Here is a 12,759-nt window from a genome sequence, read left to right as displayed (position 1 = left end):
ACAAAAAGTGTGTATGGAAAATATGAACGGACTGAATGCCAGAAGGACTTTAATTTTTTGTATAACCAAAATAAGTTATCAGACCAGGTCCTTAAGGGCCCAGGCTCCATACATAAGAGAGGGAGACAAAGAGGCCCCGCCTTCTCAGGTGTTCTCTAAATGTCAGTCTGAGAAATGACTCAGAAAAGCTGGACAAACTCAGCTGTTCCCCTCTTTGCTCCCTTTCACTAGAAGGGAGCCATCAGAACAGGTTTGTTCGGTAATAGCTAAGGTTTAAGGCATACCCTCGCCATCTCCAACACATGAAAATCGACTAAGAAAGTTTCTTGCGTGCCTTGCATCCTTCGTAACAACTACAAGGACACCACCAACTCTTCGTTCTATAAACCTTCAATCCTCACTTGTGCCCATTAGAAGCTAACTCAGATTCACACATACACAAATTTTCCACAATTATTTTCACACATCTCTCCATCTCCCCTCACACATGTCACCCAAATCAACTGGCCTATGCTACTGCTGTAATATTTCATGCATTTAGGAAGCAAGTTTCTGGTAACACCATTAAAATAGGCTTTTATCAATTAAGTTTCTCCAGCAATGAGAGAGAGACTGGCAGAATCTCTGTATCGGCTAGACAGCCATCGGAAGCTGGAAATGAATCACCTTGGAATATCTTCTCAGGAGGCAGTACATATAAAGATGACTGAACCCTGCAGAGCATACTGATGTAGCAATCTGAAAGGCGATATAGCTAAATAGAATTTAAATTTATTCTGTTAGAAGATTCAGGTGTGTTTCCTTCTGGTTTCAAGTGACCTGATGTCTCTTATGTTTCGCATTTGTATTGTTGAGAGGGAAGCCACAAGTCATACGTGACTACCTTTACAGCCGTAGGTGATAAGGGTTATAAATTACAGTATATAAACAAGGCTACAGAAATCAAATTTGAGCACACCAGCTCCTGGTTCCCACCTACAGGATGTCTGAAGTTCATCAGATAAACTACAGTGCATCATTAAAATTCCAATGCAGAGAACAGTATGTTACACAAACTATTCCAAGTCTCAAGAGTGTCAGAGCTAAATATATTGTCTTCACATAGACCTTCATACAGTGGTATCTAAAATACAGAAATGATTTAAGAAGAAGTATCTACTTAAACTACAGTGCATCATTAAAATTCCAATGCAGAGAACAGTATGTTACACAAACTATTCCAAGTCTCAAGAGTGTCAGAGCTAAATATATTGTCTTCACATAGACCTTCATACAGTGGTATCTAAAATACTTCTTCTTAAATCATTTCTGTATCTACTTTCCCATAGCCTATGTAAATTAACAAGGGAAAAGTCATGTTAACACAGAATCATTAAGGAATCAAAAAAGGAAAAATTTAAAAAGCAAGCCCAACAGAAAATTAATTTTAAGCTGCATATTAAATTATGCATTCTATACACGTTATAGATATTCATACATGTTATAAATATTCCACAACTGTAGAGAGACTAGGCACAGCCCTTATTTTTATGTTGTTGGGCAATGTTTACAATATACAAATATTCATTTCTGAGCATGAAATTCTCTCTGGTTTAGCATTACTCCTTCTTCTGGTATTTGTAATAGGAACTATTATGACTGTGATTTTTAATGGTGACAAACTATTAAAAATTGTATACACAAGCAAGCTCTGCAGAGAAGTTAAATCTGAAATACTAATATATTTTTAATTGTCTTTTTTTCTGAAAAGAAACATGAGAAACAATTTACACAAATGACAGTAACTAAACAAAGCAATTGTCTGCATTTAGGTGATTTTTCAAAGAAAACTAAAATGCTCTAAGTATCTTCCTCATGATGCTTTCTTACACTTCCTAATGGAAATAAACACCAATTTCCTAATATTTTTTTGGCTTCTCAGAATTGTTTTTCTTTCCTTTTGCTCCTAACAGCCTGAAATAAAAGGCTCCACCTGTTCTTTCTACAACAGTAGAAGATTAATAGTGCCATGAAAGCATATACAAAAGTAACAGTTTAAAACATCAGTAATACCAGCACATACGTGTGTAGGAAAGCAATCCAGAAATCAAAATGAGACCAAAATCAGTAACTGTAATCCTTCAAGCACATAATCACTGTCTTATCAATTTTCTTCGGAGGTTTTTCTTTTCAACAAGCAATTAAAAGCCATTGAGAATGAGGAACACACACCGATCTCTGGTATTTTCTGAACCTAAGTTACCAAGAATTTGTACTACCCCACTACCTAAAGTTATTTTCATGAACTGCAGAGTCCCTGTTACACACAGCAATAGAGAAAGGAAGGAAACATGAGGCAGTGTTTTAATATCAAGTTAATAACCTTCCTGTTTTTACAGTTGTCTACACACATTGCCATTTCCATACTACCACTATCCACCACATTTGAGAAGCTGTGGCAGTCCAGGAAAGTTCCCACTGACTGGAAAGGGTTAAACATAACACCCGTTTTAAAAATGGAAAGAAGAAAGATGCAGGAAACCACAGGCCAGAGGGACCTGAACAGGCTGGAGAGGCGAGTCTGTTCGAACCTCATGAAGCTCAACAAGGCCAAGTGCAAGGTCCTGCGCCTGGGCTGGGGCAATCCCAAGCCCAAATACAGGCTGGGCGATGAGTGGGCTGAGAGCAGCCCTGCAGAGAAGGGCTTGGGGTGCTGGTGGATGAAAAACTGAACATGAGTGAGCAATGTGTACTCCTAGCCCAGAAAGCCAATCACACCCTGGGCTGCACCAAACAAAGTGTGGCCAGCAGGTCAAGGGAGGTGATTCTGCCCCTCTTCTCTGCACCCATGAGATTCCCACCCTGGAGTATGGCATTCAGCTTTTGGGCCCCCAACAGAAAAAGGACATGGACCTGTTGGAGGGCCACAAAGATCATCAGGGGGTTGGAGCACCTCCTTTGTGAAGAAAGACTGGGAGAGTCGGGGTTGTTCAGCCTGGAGAAGAGAAAGCTCTGAGGAGACCTTACAGCAGCCTTCCAGTACCTGGAGGAGGCCTACAGGAAAAAAAAGTTGAAGGACTCTCTACCAGGAAGTGTAGCGATAGGATAAGGAGTAATGGTTTTAAAAAGAAAGAGGACAGATTTATATTAGATATTACAAAGAAATTCTTGACTGCGAGGGTGGCGAGATACTGGAACAGGTTGCCCAGGAAAGCTGTGGATGCTTCATCTCTGGAAGTGCTCAAGCCCAGGGCTGATGAGGCTTTGAGCAACCTAATCTAGTAGGAGGTGTCCTTGCCCAGGGCAGCGGGGTTGGAACTACATGTTCTTTAAGGTCTCTTCCAACCCAAACCATTCTATGATTCTATGATTTATGACAGAGAAATGAATTCTATTACCCAGATGAAAGATGTGCTAGGAAAAAATATATGCCATGTTTCTCCACTTTCTGCTTATCCCCAATTAAGCACTGAAGTGTGATGCCAAAGCAGTAAGCTGTAGCTTGGAAACAGTATGTACTTGACTAGCAGCTGCTATTAAAAAAAAAAAGAAAAAGAAATCTCTGATGCCAGTGATAAAGACATATTGAACATGTTGCAACAGCTGAGAGATTTGTAGACTGGGCAAGGCTGACAGCCTAGTACATTGTAGCAAAGCTTACCATACAGCCCAGTTCATTTACAGACCAAGTAAAAGGGTCATCTTACCCACATCTCTCCTCAGACTGGAACTGATCTACCAATTTCAATGAACTAAGGTCATCATCAAGTGAGAGAGAACTCAGTTAACATTATGAGGATACATATATTAATTCTCTTGGGCAGACATGAGGTACACAGTACAAAACCAAGAAAGAGCTTACAGGGGAGTTTATGACTACTTGGAATGAGGCAAACATATTTTTAAATTTATACATTAAATTATTTATTCATTGCTTAATCAAAAGAATCTTCAACTCCACTGGAAAAAAGCTAGAAAACTGAGATAGGTAGCAAGTAGTCTCCTACTTAAAACTTCTGGTGATGGACTTAATATTTTTGAGGCACTGCACATCCACTATCCCCTCCCCCACTGAAACAGCTTTGAATAATTAACTTTAACAAAATCATTTGGAGAAACTCTCAACAACTGACTTCACTTTTGAAAGAGCAGGCTTTACAGTAGCAAATAGTTTGAAATATAATATTTGTGTGCCTTTTACAGGCGTTACATATGATGACTTGTCTTGCAATCACTGTGAAGCTTCTGTTTATATTTCCACTGAATGGGGCTTTTAAATATGACATCACTGGTCAGTATTAATTTGACATTATGTCAGCTTTCTATTTTCAGCACTAGTATTCAGAAGCAAGTTAGGAAGAGTATGAAAGCTACAAAAAAAAAATTAAAACATGTTTTCATTGTACTGTATATTTAAAGACCATGTTACTTACTGTTGGGATGCATATCTTGCTCAAGGGATTGCCATCCAGTAGGTAGGAGCCATTGAAGGTCACATATTCATCATAATATTGAGGTGCCTGAGGAATAACACTGCAAAGTAATTTACGTTTCTCTTCAATTTTTTTTCGTATGTGCAAGTATTCAAAATATGGGTTTGCTCTCTCAGAACTGTATGGCTGAATCTCTTCAAGTTTCAAAGAATCAACAATAGCTGCCAGTGACTGCTGGGTTTTCTCCTTAGCCTGTAGTAAAGAAGGGTTCACTTGCACAGGCTGAGGCACACGTGACACTTTTCTTTTACGTGGATGATGTACCTGAGCATCATCCTCTTCAGTTAATCTAATCCTTGCTTTCATAGACACCGATGATTCAGACTCTTTTTCTGATGTCTGCATGCAGCCAAGAGGATTCTGCTTACCCTGGTTAGCAAGCAGATTTGCTCTGTTTCTCGTGATTCTTTGAGGTACTTCTTGCTGTTCCACCTTCTGATCCTCCACAATTTCTTCTTCAAGTTTAACTATTTGGCTGTATTTATGCACCTCTTCCTGAGGAATCTGTTGTGAACTATTTTCCAAATTAGATAAAGAGGAGTACTGTGGTGGATCATCTGTCAACACATTTTCTCTGTCTGCAGTGCAGGGTTTTTTATTAGCTGATTCATTTGTAATTCCCTTTGACATTTCTCTTAGTTCACAGAGATCAACGTCAGTTTTATTATCAACAACATGCACTGAAGCCAACTTTTCTTGTTGGTCGTCTTCATTTCTAATGTCTGAAGTATCTGCTGTGTTACTATCTGCTTCGCTCTGAGTATTCTTACAAACAACTTTACTGAATGCGTATGAATTGACATTTAACTCTGAGCTGTCACTTTCAGATGTATCTTTTTCTAACGATATCGTTGGCAAATCATTTACCATTTCATAGCTCTGTGAAATATCCTTTGCAGAGCTCTCAGAATATACAGCAATGAGTGCATCAGCCTTCTTAATGTTTGAAGGGAAGAAAGCATTTTCCAGCTCTCTGCTACCAGTACCATCCGTAGCCAAAGCAGAAGTTGTAGCTGGAACGAGATTTTGTTGTACAAATGATGAATCTTGACTGCTAATGCCTGGTAAAGAAATGTGTTTAGACACATCTGGAAGTGGTTGGATAGGTAAAGAACAAGGCGACTGTGAAGGCAAAAATGATGCAGATTCTTGAGAACCAGAACTTCCCTTAATTTCAGCATGCTGGGGCAAGAATTCAGATTCTTCTTGTTCTTTCAATGTCCTGTTTTCAGAACTTTGCATTGGTATAACACTGTTAGTATCTTGCTCTGATACTCCATGATCTGAGCTGTTAAATTCATTGTTTAATGAATTAAGTCTGTCTAAAGGCACATCCCACGGTTTGTTTTGCTTTTGAGTCACACCACTTTGACTACATTGTTCTAAATGAGTATTATGCTCTTCGGAAGGGTTTATCTGAGCAGTATTTTTAGTGCTACCTGTACTTGTTGCCTGCTTGTTGCTAACAGCTCCAGTCAGAGATGATGTAAAGTTTGACTGCAAACCAGACGTACCACTTTGAAAATCTCTTTCAAGCATGCTACATGGCAGTTCTGGTTTAGGAGAAGTGCTAGCGTAAGTCTGAGCTGATGGCAGAGCACTCTGATTATTTTCTTCTGATATTCGAGGCTGTTTGCTGTGTTCAGAAACAGCAGTAGGCATGCTGCATCTTCGAACCTCTACAACAGGTCTACACTCACTGAAAACCAGTTTAGCATCTTCAACAGATGCTGATCTAATGTACGCTGGTGGAAGTCTGTTTGCAAAAGGTGGTTTGATGCGATCTGGCAACTCAGTAAGACCATCGGTTTCTTTTTCAAGAAGGGCTGGTGATTTGGCACTTGCCAAGAACGGTGACTGTGAAAAAGACATTTGGGAATCAGAACCTTCTAGCATAAAGTCTGAGTCATATTCAGTTACAGGCCTTGGAGTAGTTACTGTGGTATGGCAAGAATCCTCAGAGCTTGCAACAGAAACCACCGACACTGGTCTGGAGCTTAGACCTGTCTTTTCACTTTCTGACTTGGGGGATCTACTTAAATTATCTAAAAGCAAGGAAGACTTTATAACATTGACATTTCTTGTATCTACTGATTGTGATCTATTACTTGTAGCATCTTTCTGCTGTTTTTCCTTCATGCAAACATCTGGCAGCTCAGAGCTTTTTGAACGAATCAGTTCTTTGCTTTTTACATCAGCTAATGAATGTTTTGGTTTTTCTTTCATCTTGTTAAAGTCTAAACAAGAGCTGTTTCTTAGACGCTCCTTCTCTTTCTGTTTTATTTTTTCTTTATGTTTTCTATGCCATTGCTCTATTTCCAGGTCTTTCAGGCTAAGCATTCTTTCAAAACTAGTTTGCATTAAATCATCATTGACCAATCTTTTTTCTTTAGGTCGAGCATCCTTTGGCGCAGGAGCCGGTTTAGGCTTAAGTTTCTCATGTTCAACCTTTAGTTTAAGTAAACTACTTTGATGGAGTTTATCTTTATGCTTGTCTCTCTCTTTGTATCGGTCTATATCTTTGTCTTTTTTATCTTTCTCTCTACCATCTGGAGTTTTCAACAAATCATCTTTTGGTTTTTCTTTCAAAGATGACAGTTTGTCGTGAGCTGTTTTATTACCTTCTGTGATACTGCATCTCCTTTCCTCTTGCATGTGTTTTGAGTTTGCTAATGTTGAGATCTCCTTGTCTTTGGATTTGTCTCTTTTGTCAAGTTCCTTTTCTTTGTCTTTAGTTCTGCTTTTTTCTGATTTAGTATATTCAGATTCCTTTTCAGCCTGCTTGACTTTTCTTTCAGTAGAGTGTTTTTCTCTGCTTTCAGCCCAATGTCTGTCTTTATCAACCTTTTCTTTATCATGCTTCTTATCACTTTTTTCTTTACTTCTTTCTTTGTCATCAAATTTTTTAAGAGTACTCATGAATTTTATTTTATCATTTTCCTTATGGCATCTTTCCACTTGCTGGAAATTTGGTTTCTCCTTTACTTTCTCTATATTTTCATTTGCTTCTGCTTTTTCTTTCTCCATCTTGTATTCAAGTTTTACCTTTTTTTCTTTTTCTCCGTTTTTTCTTTCTATCTTTTCAACATCTTTTTCTTTGGCTGAAGTTCGCTTTTCAGTCTTTTCTTTATTTTCCTTTAAATTCTTTTCCTGCTTCTCAGTATCTGTTTCTTTTTCTATTAAGTGCATGCTGGCTGCCTCATCTTTAACACCAAAGCAGAACAATTCCATTTCTTTATCTGCAAGCATTATTTCTTTTTCTTCTTTAGTATCTTTTATTTTTTCATCCTTGAGAAATTTCTCATTCTCCTTTTTGTTCTTCTCTTTCTCTCTCTCCTCTTTAGCATTTCTCTCTTTCTGGAATTGTCTCTCCTTAACTAACTTATCTTCTTTTGTCACAAGTTTTTCTAGCTTTGATTTTCTGTCAGAAGAAAGAGATTCATGTTCTATATTTAATAACATCTCTTCATTATCATCACTTTTGAAAAAGTTCTCTTTCCAAAATTCTCTGTCAAACTCAATACTTCTTTGAACCTCTTTAACGTTATCTTTATGTTTATGTTTTTCCTTCTCTCCATCCTGTTCCTTTTTGTGCTTGTCCTTTTCTCTTTCCTTGTGTCTTAATTTATGCTTTTTAAGTGTTTTACCTTCCTTGTCGATCTTTCTCAGAGTATACTCTGAATTCTCAAATGTTGAGCTATTATCTTCCTCTTTAATTTTAGGACTAGATTTTTCACCAAATTCTAAGTGAAAATCTTTCTGATGATGCTTGCTTTTTTCTTTGTGCTTGCAAGATTTGCCACTAGAACTTTCTACCAGATATTCTGAGTCAGTGTTGTGATCGTATCGAACTAATTCAGATTGCAACGTTAACTCAGAACCTCCTGGTGATAGGCAAGTTTTGGTGTTTTCTTGCTTTAGTGGTGTTGACTGCTTTTCACTTAATCCACAGGGATGCTTTGGAGATTTGCCAGCAGTGATATGAAATATATGTAAGGAAGAATCTTCTTTTGGGGTGAAAGTCTTCTTAAAAGTTTCTTCCTCTCTAGTTTTATCTAAAGAATCTAACCCAGAAGTAGCTATATTTGTTACTCTAGCATTTTCTTTTTCTTGCTTTAGTTCTTGATTCTCTTTATTTTTGCTCTGATTTTTTACTTTCCTTTTAACTTTGCCTTTTTGCTTGTGTTCATTTGTAACTATATATTCTTTCTTCACTCTTGCATCAGAATTTGATGTTTCTGAAACAGAGCAAGGAGGGGTTATCTTCTTGTCCTGAAGTATTTCTTCATCTGAACTTTCAGAACTTGAATACAGAACTCTAGAGGGTTTCTGCTTTTTGCTTTTAAATGATTTTGAAAAGACAACTTTTTCTTGTTTCACAAATAAGCTGCTCTTTTCAACTTCAGTCTCATCCTCTTTCCTTAGGTCTTTTCTAAGAACATGTTTGTCATCAGTCATTTTTTTCATTTCACCTTCATCATCATCTTTAAACTCGTACTCATCAAGAGCAGATGGAAGTGGTGCCTTACTAGGGACCATTTGTTTGCTGTCATTGGCTACAGAGTCCTTCTCTGCTTCCGAATCAACATTCGCCTCTACACTGGAAGGATTTACAGATGGGGGCTCTTCGGAATCTAGAGTAAGAGAATAAAAAAATTAGTTGACTATTGATGGGACATTCTTCACACTTTAGTTCAGGACAAAACATTCCAGCAGCATACTGCTATATAGATAAAAAAAAAGCCAAACAAAAATGCCCACTCAAACCACACAAAAAACCTCATTAGAATTGAGCTTTTTAAGAAAAAAAAAAAAAAGTCATGAAACCCAAGTGCTCCCCACTCAGGTATGTAAAGTAATAATTAGCATTTGTATCCCAATCTAATAAAGGCAATCTTCTTCAAATTTTGTAATTCTCATGTATTGTGCATAATTCCAGCATACCCTGACTCTCAAGGACATCTTACTATGATGAGTCACTCCTCTCGGAATTCATCTACTCTTACGCTTTCTAACAACATGTGTTCCTCCACATGAACTATCTAGTCATGTTTCAACAGCAGAAAAGCTTTTATTCTTAAAAGACAAAGATCTTCCCATGTAAAGAAATTCCCTTATGTATTTTTATACACCTGATATGGACAGCCTAAAGTAGACTATGCCACAATTAACTGCAACTGGTCTCTGCTACATGAATGCATAGCATGGAGCAAGTATGTTGTACTGGATGTCTTGGACTTTCAAGTCCAAAATGTAAACGTCTCAACCGTTCCTAAAATTGAATTTTAAGAAAAATATAAAATGTTATCACTACCTGATCATATGAAAAATCTACAACTCCAAAATTATTAGAAGTATTTCTGGATGTACTGTCCCTTCCAAGCTCCAAGTCAAGCCTCTTCAGCTGATTTTATCAGCTTGTTTTTTTTTAAAAGAACTGAGTGTTGTAATATTCAGTAGCATGGACAAGAGATTTGACATACTGAATAAAAAGTAACAGAAGAATTTGAAATAACAGTGTAAAGAAAACTGATGAAGCAAGTCTCAACGCATTAGAAGTCTGAATAAGAAAAAAAATACGTTTTGCAAGGTTTCCGCTCATTTCCAGTAGAATTCTCTGTGAACCAACTGCCAGTACACAATGGTTAAGACACATGCCTTGCCAGCAGGCTTCTCAGTTACAACAACACAGAAGCAATAAAACAAATCCTACAAGTCACTATTATCTCTAATATTATCCACAGCACCCAGGACACATTACTAGTTCTGTGCTTTTATACATTCTCTCCCTCACCCATACGTACGTAGCATCACCTTCCCGCCTTAACTCTAAACACTGCTTGCAGCTTGTCTGTGTCTTCTCTTTATTCTTCTCCTACAAGGGAGTTGCTGCTTCTCTCTTCTGTGTCCCTGTTTGCTTTGCCCTTAACAGCCTTTCCCCATTCCAAACTCATCAGAGAGCTTATTCCTCAGTGACCAAAGGTGGAAGTGCAGGATAAAGATCACCTATTCTCTAATCCTGACTACTCGAAAAACTGCAGAGCACATTCTGCTCCTCTTGGGCACCAGCCCATGGAAATCAAGTGATAACGTGCACAGACAGACAACTCCTGAGGAATCAGTTGCTAAATAGTAACAAGTTTCTATTAGGCATATGTCAGAATATTTTTCCTGAGATGAATGATTTGGATAAGCTTAAGCTCATTCTGTAGAGCAATGCCATGACTATCCCTTAAAACAGAATGACTATGCACTGTATTTCAGACTATTCTTCTAAGGCCCAAAGTTAACACTGTATCAGAACATTCATTAGCTCTACACAGGACAATATGACAGTTTATTTTGCTTGAGGTATAGTGAAACCTTGAATAGGAAACATTCTTAGATGTTTCAGTTTGGGGGTTTTTTGTTTGTTTGCTTAGTTGGTTTGGTCTTGCTTGGGTTTTTTATTGTCAGGGAAAAAGAAACCGATATTAATAATCATGCGATACTTGGCTCTCCCTAATGTAATTTTCCAGAATCATAGAATGGTTCAGGCTGGAAGTGACCTCTGGAAGCCACCTAGACCAAATACCCTGCTCAAGCAGGGCCACCCAAACTAGTTGCCCAGGACAGTTGTCCAGATGGCTTTCGATTATTTCCGGATATTTTTCCCCAAGACGACCTCTCACAAACCACTTCATATCATAATAAATGTGGTATTTTTCTCTGTATCTTTCTCTGATAAAATTATCATTCTGAGGTAGGGTTAATTTGGAGAGTGGGAAGGGATAGGAGTGAGGGGAGAAGGGGAGAGACAGAGAAGAAAAAGGCAACAGAAAAGACACCAGAATTAATATTTCAGATAATTCAGTTGAAAGATTTGAAAACTACCTCTAAAACTAAAAGTGAAAAACAGCCTTAGCAATGGCAATTAAATGGTTACCTTTACCTGAGCCACTATCCTCATCATCAGAGATGGGCACCTCCCTTTTCAATAGCATTTCCAACTCTTCGGTTTCAGCAACATCAACAGGTCTCTCCCCATGCTTATTGGCCTGAAATGGATTTCCACCATGCCGCAGCAACAGCTTCACAATCTACAGCATTAAATAAACGAACTTTTAGATTTTTCACAACATGTCTCTTGCCCAGTATAAAAATCTTTCATTGCACACAAAATGTGGATAACGTGATAATAAACTTCTGCCTATGAAACTGGAAAACAAGACTTCAGCAACCAGAATGCAAAGTTCAGATACACGTAATCTGCTCATTAAAAGAAATAATGGGGAAGACTGAGGAAAGTCATCCTCTGTTATACAGACATGGCATCATCAAAAAGAAAAGCAGCAGTGGCCTTTTGTTATTCCTGCTTTAGCATTTCCTCACACAATTCATCTTTTTCCTCGTCTATCAAACTCTCTACTCTGCATTCAATTCACCTACTTGCTCCAAATTTTAGAGCATTTAACCTTAAGGAATGGGAAAAGTTCTTCAAGCTTCCAGAGCATTTCAGAAAAACTCCCACAGAGATCCCAGTATCTTATTGGAAGAATAAACTAGTCCCACTCCCAAATGAGTATGATACAGCAAAATCATCAAAGTCTCTAGCATCGTCAACAAATTGTTAAAAGTTACAATGATACTTCAGCACAGTATCCAATGTGAGTTACTTTGTTTCATCCTACATACTAAGAATGGGGAAATTCAGTAGAGAGCGACAGGTTAACATAAAACTTGAGAATTTTTCCAACACACAGTGTCAATGGGATGGTCACAGGTAAGTATACAAAGATCAGACAACCAGGAGGTCCTGTTCTCCAAAGCTCTACTACACTCGTATGCAAGTTCGATCTAAAGACCCACTCTGGCTTAGACACTCACCTGAAACATTTACTAAAGAGTTAATAAAACTTTCACAGTCAGATTATCATAATTAATTTCTCTAGCCTTTCCAGATAATCCTTTCAGGCTGAAGATCTTACTTGGAAAGTACACTTGGTTTAAGGATATTTTATTTTTTTTTTTTTAATTTATACAGCAGATTGCACACATAATAATAAAACAGAAGAGACATAACATGAGAGTGGTCATTTCTGCTTCCAGCTTGCAGAAAACAAGAATAAACTCAGAAATTAATGTAAAATATCTACAGTGCTTCATTTATCTTCTTCACTACTGGTTCTTCTTCATTACTGGTAATTTTTTTTTTAAAAGATGTTAAAAATATATATACATTAGTGCTCTATTTCGAAGTCCATAAACATAAATAGAGGATATATACCTTTAAATATTTTTATATATA

At 37.6% G+C, this 12,759-nt stretch overlaps 1 protein-coding gene across 1 annotated transcript in view; it reads right to left on the bottom strand.

Moving 5' to 3' along the window:
* Positions 1–11,551, bottom strand: part of ANKRD12 (ankyrin repeat domain 12) — a gene marked incomplete at its 5' end in the record, with an annotated part of 19,936 nt that extends 8,385 nt beyond the window's left edge. The window contains 2 exons of the mRNA XM_009867079.1: positions 4,413–9,106; positions 11,404–11,551. Of these exons, the coding sequence (XP_009865381.1) occupies positions 4,413–9,106; positions 11,404–11,551 (4,842 nt within the window). The remainder of the gene's footprint in view (positions 1–4,412; positions 9,107–11,403) is intronic.
* Positions 11,552–12,759: the final 1,208 nt, after the last annotated feature.

Source organism: Apaloderma vittatum, unplaced genomic scaffold (assembly GCF_000703405.1).
Source record: "Apaloderma vittatum isolate BGI_N311 unplaced genomic scaffold, ASM70340v1 scaffold11913, whole genome shotgun sequence".
NCBI lineage: Eukaryota > Metazoa > Chordata > Aves > Trogoniformes > Trogonidae > Apaloderma > Apaloderma vittatum.
The sequence above is the reverse complement of the archived record's forward strand: the minus strand, read 5'-3'. Positions and strand labels throughout refer to the sequence as shown.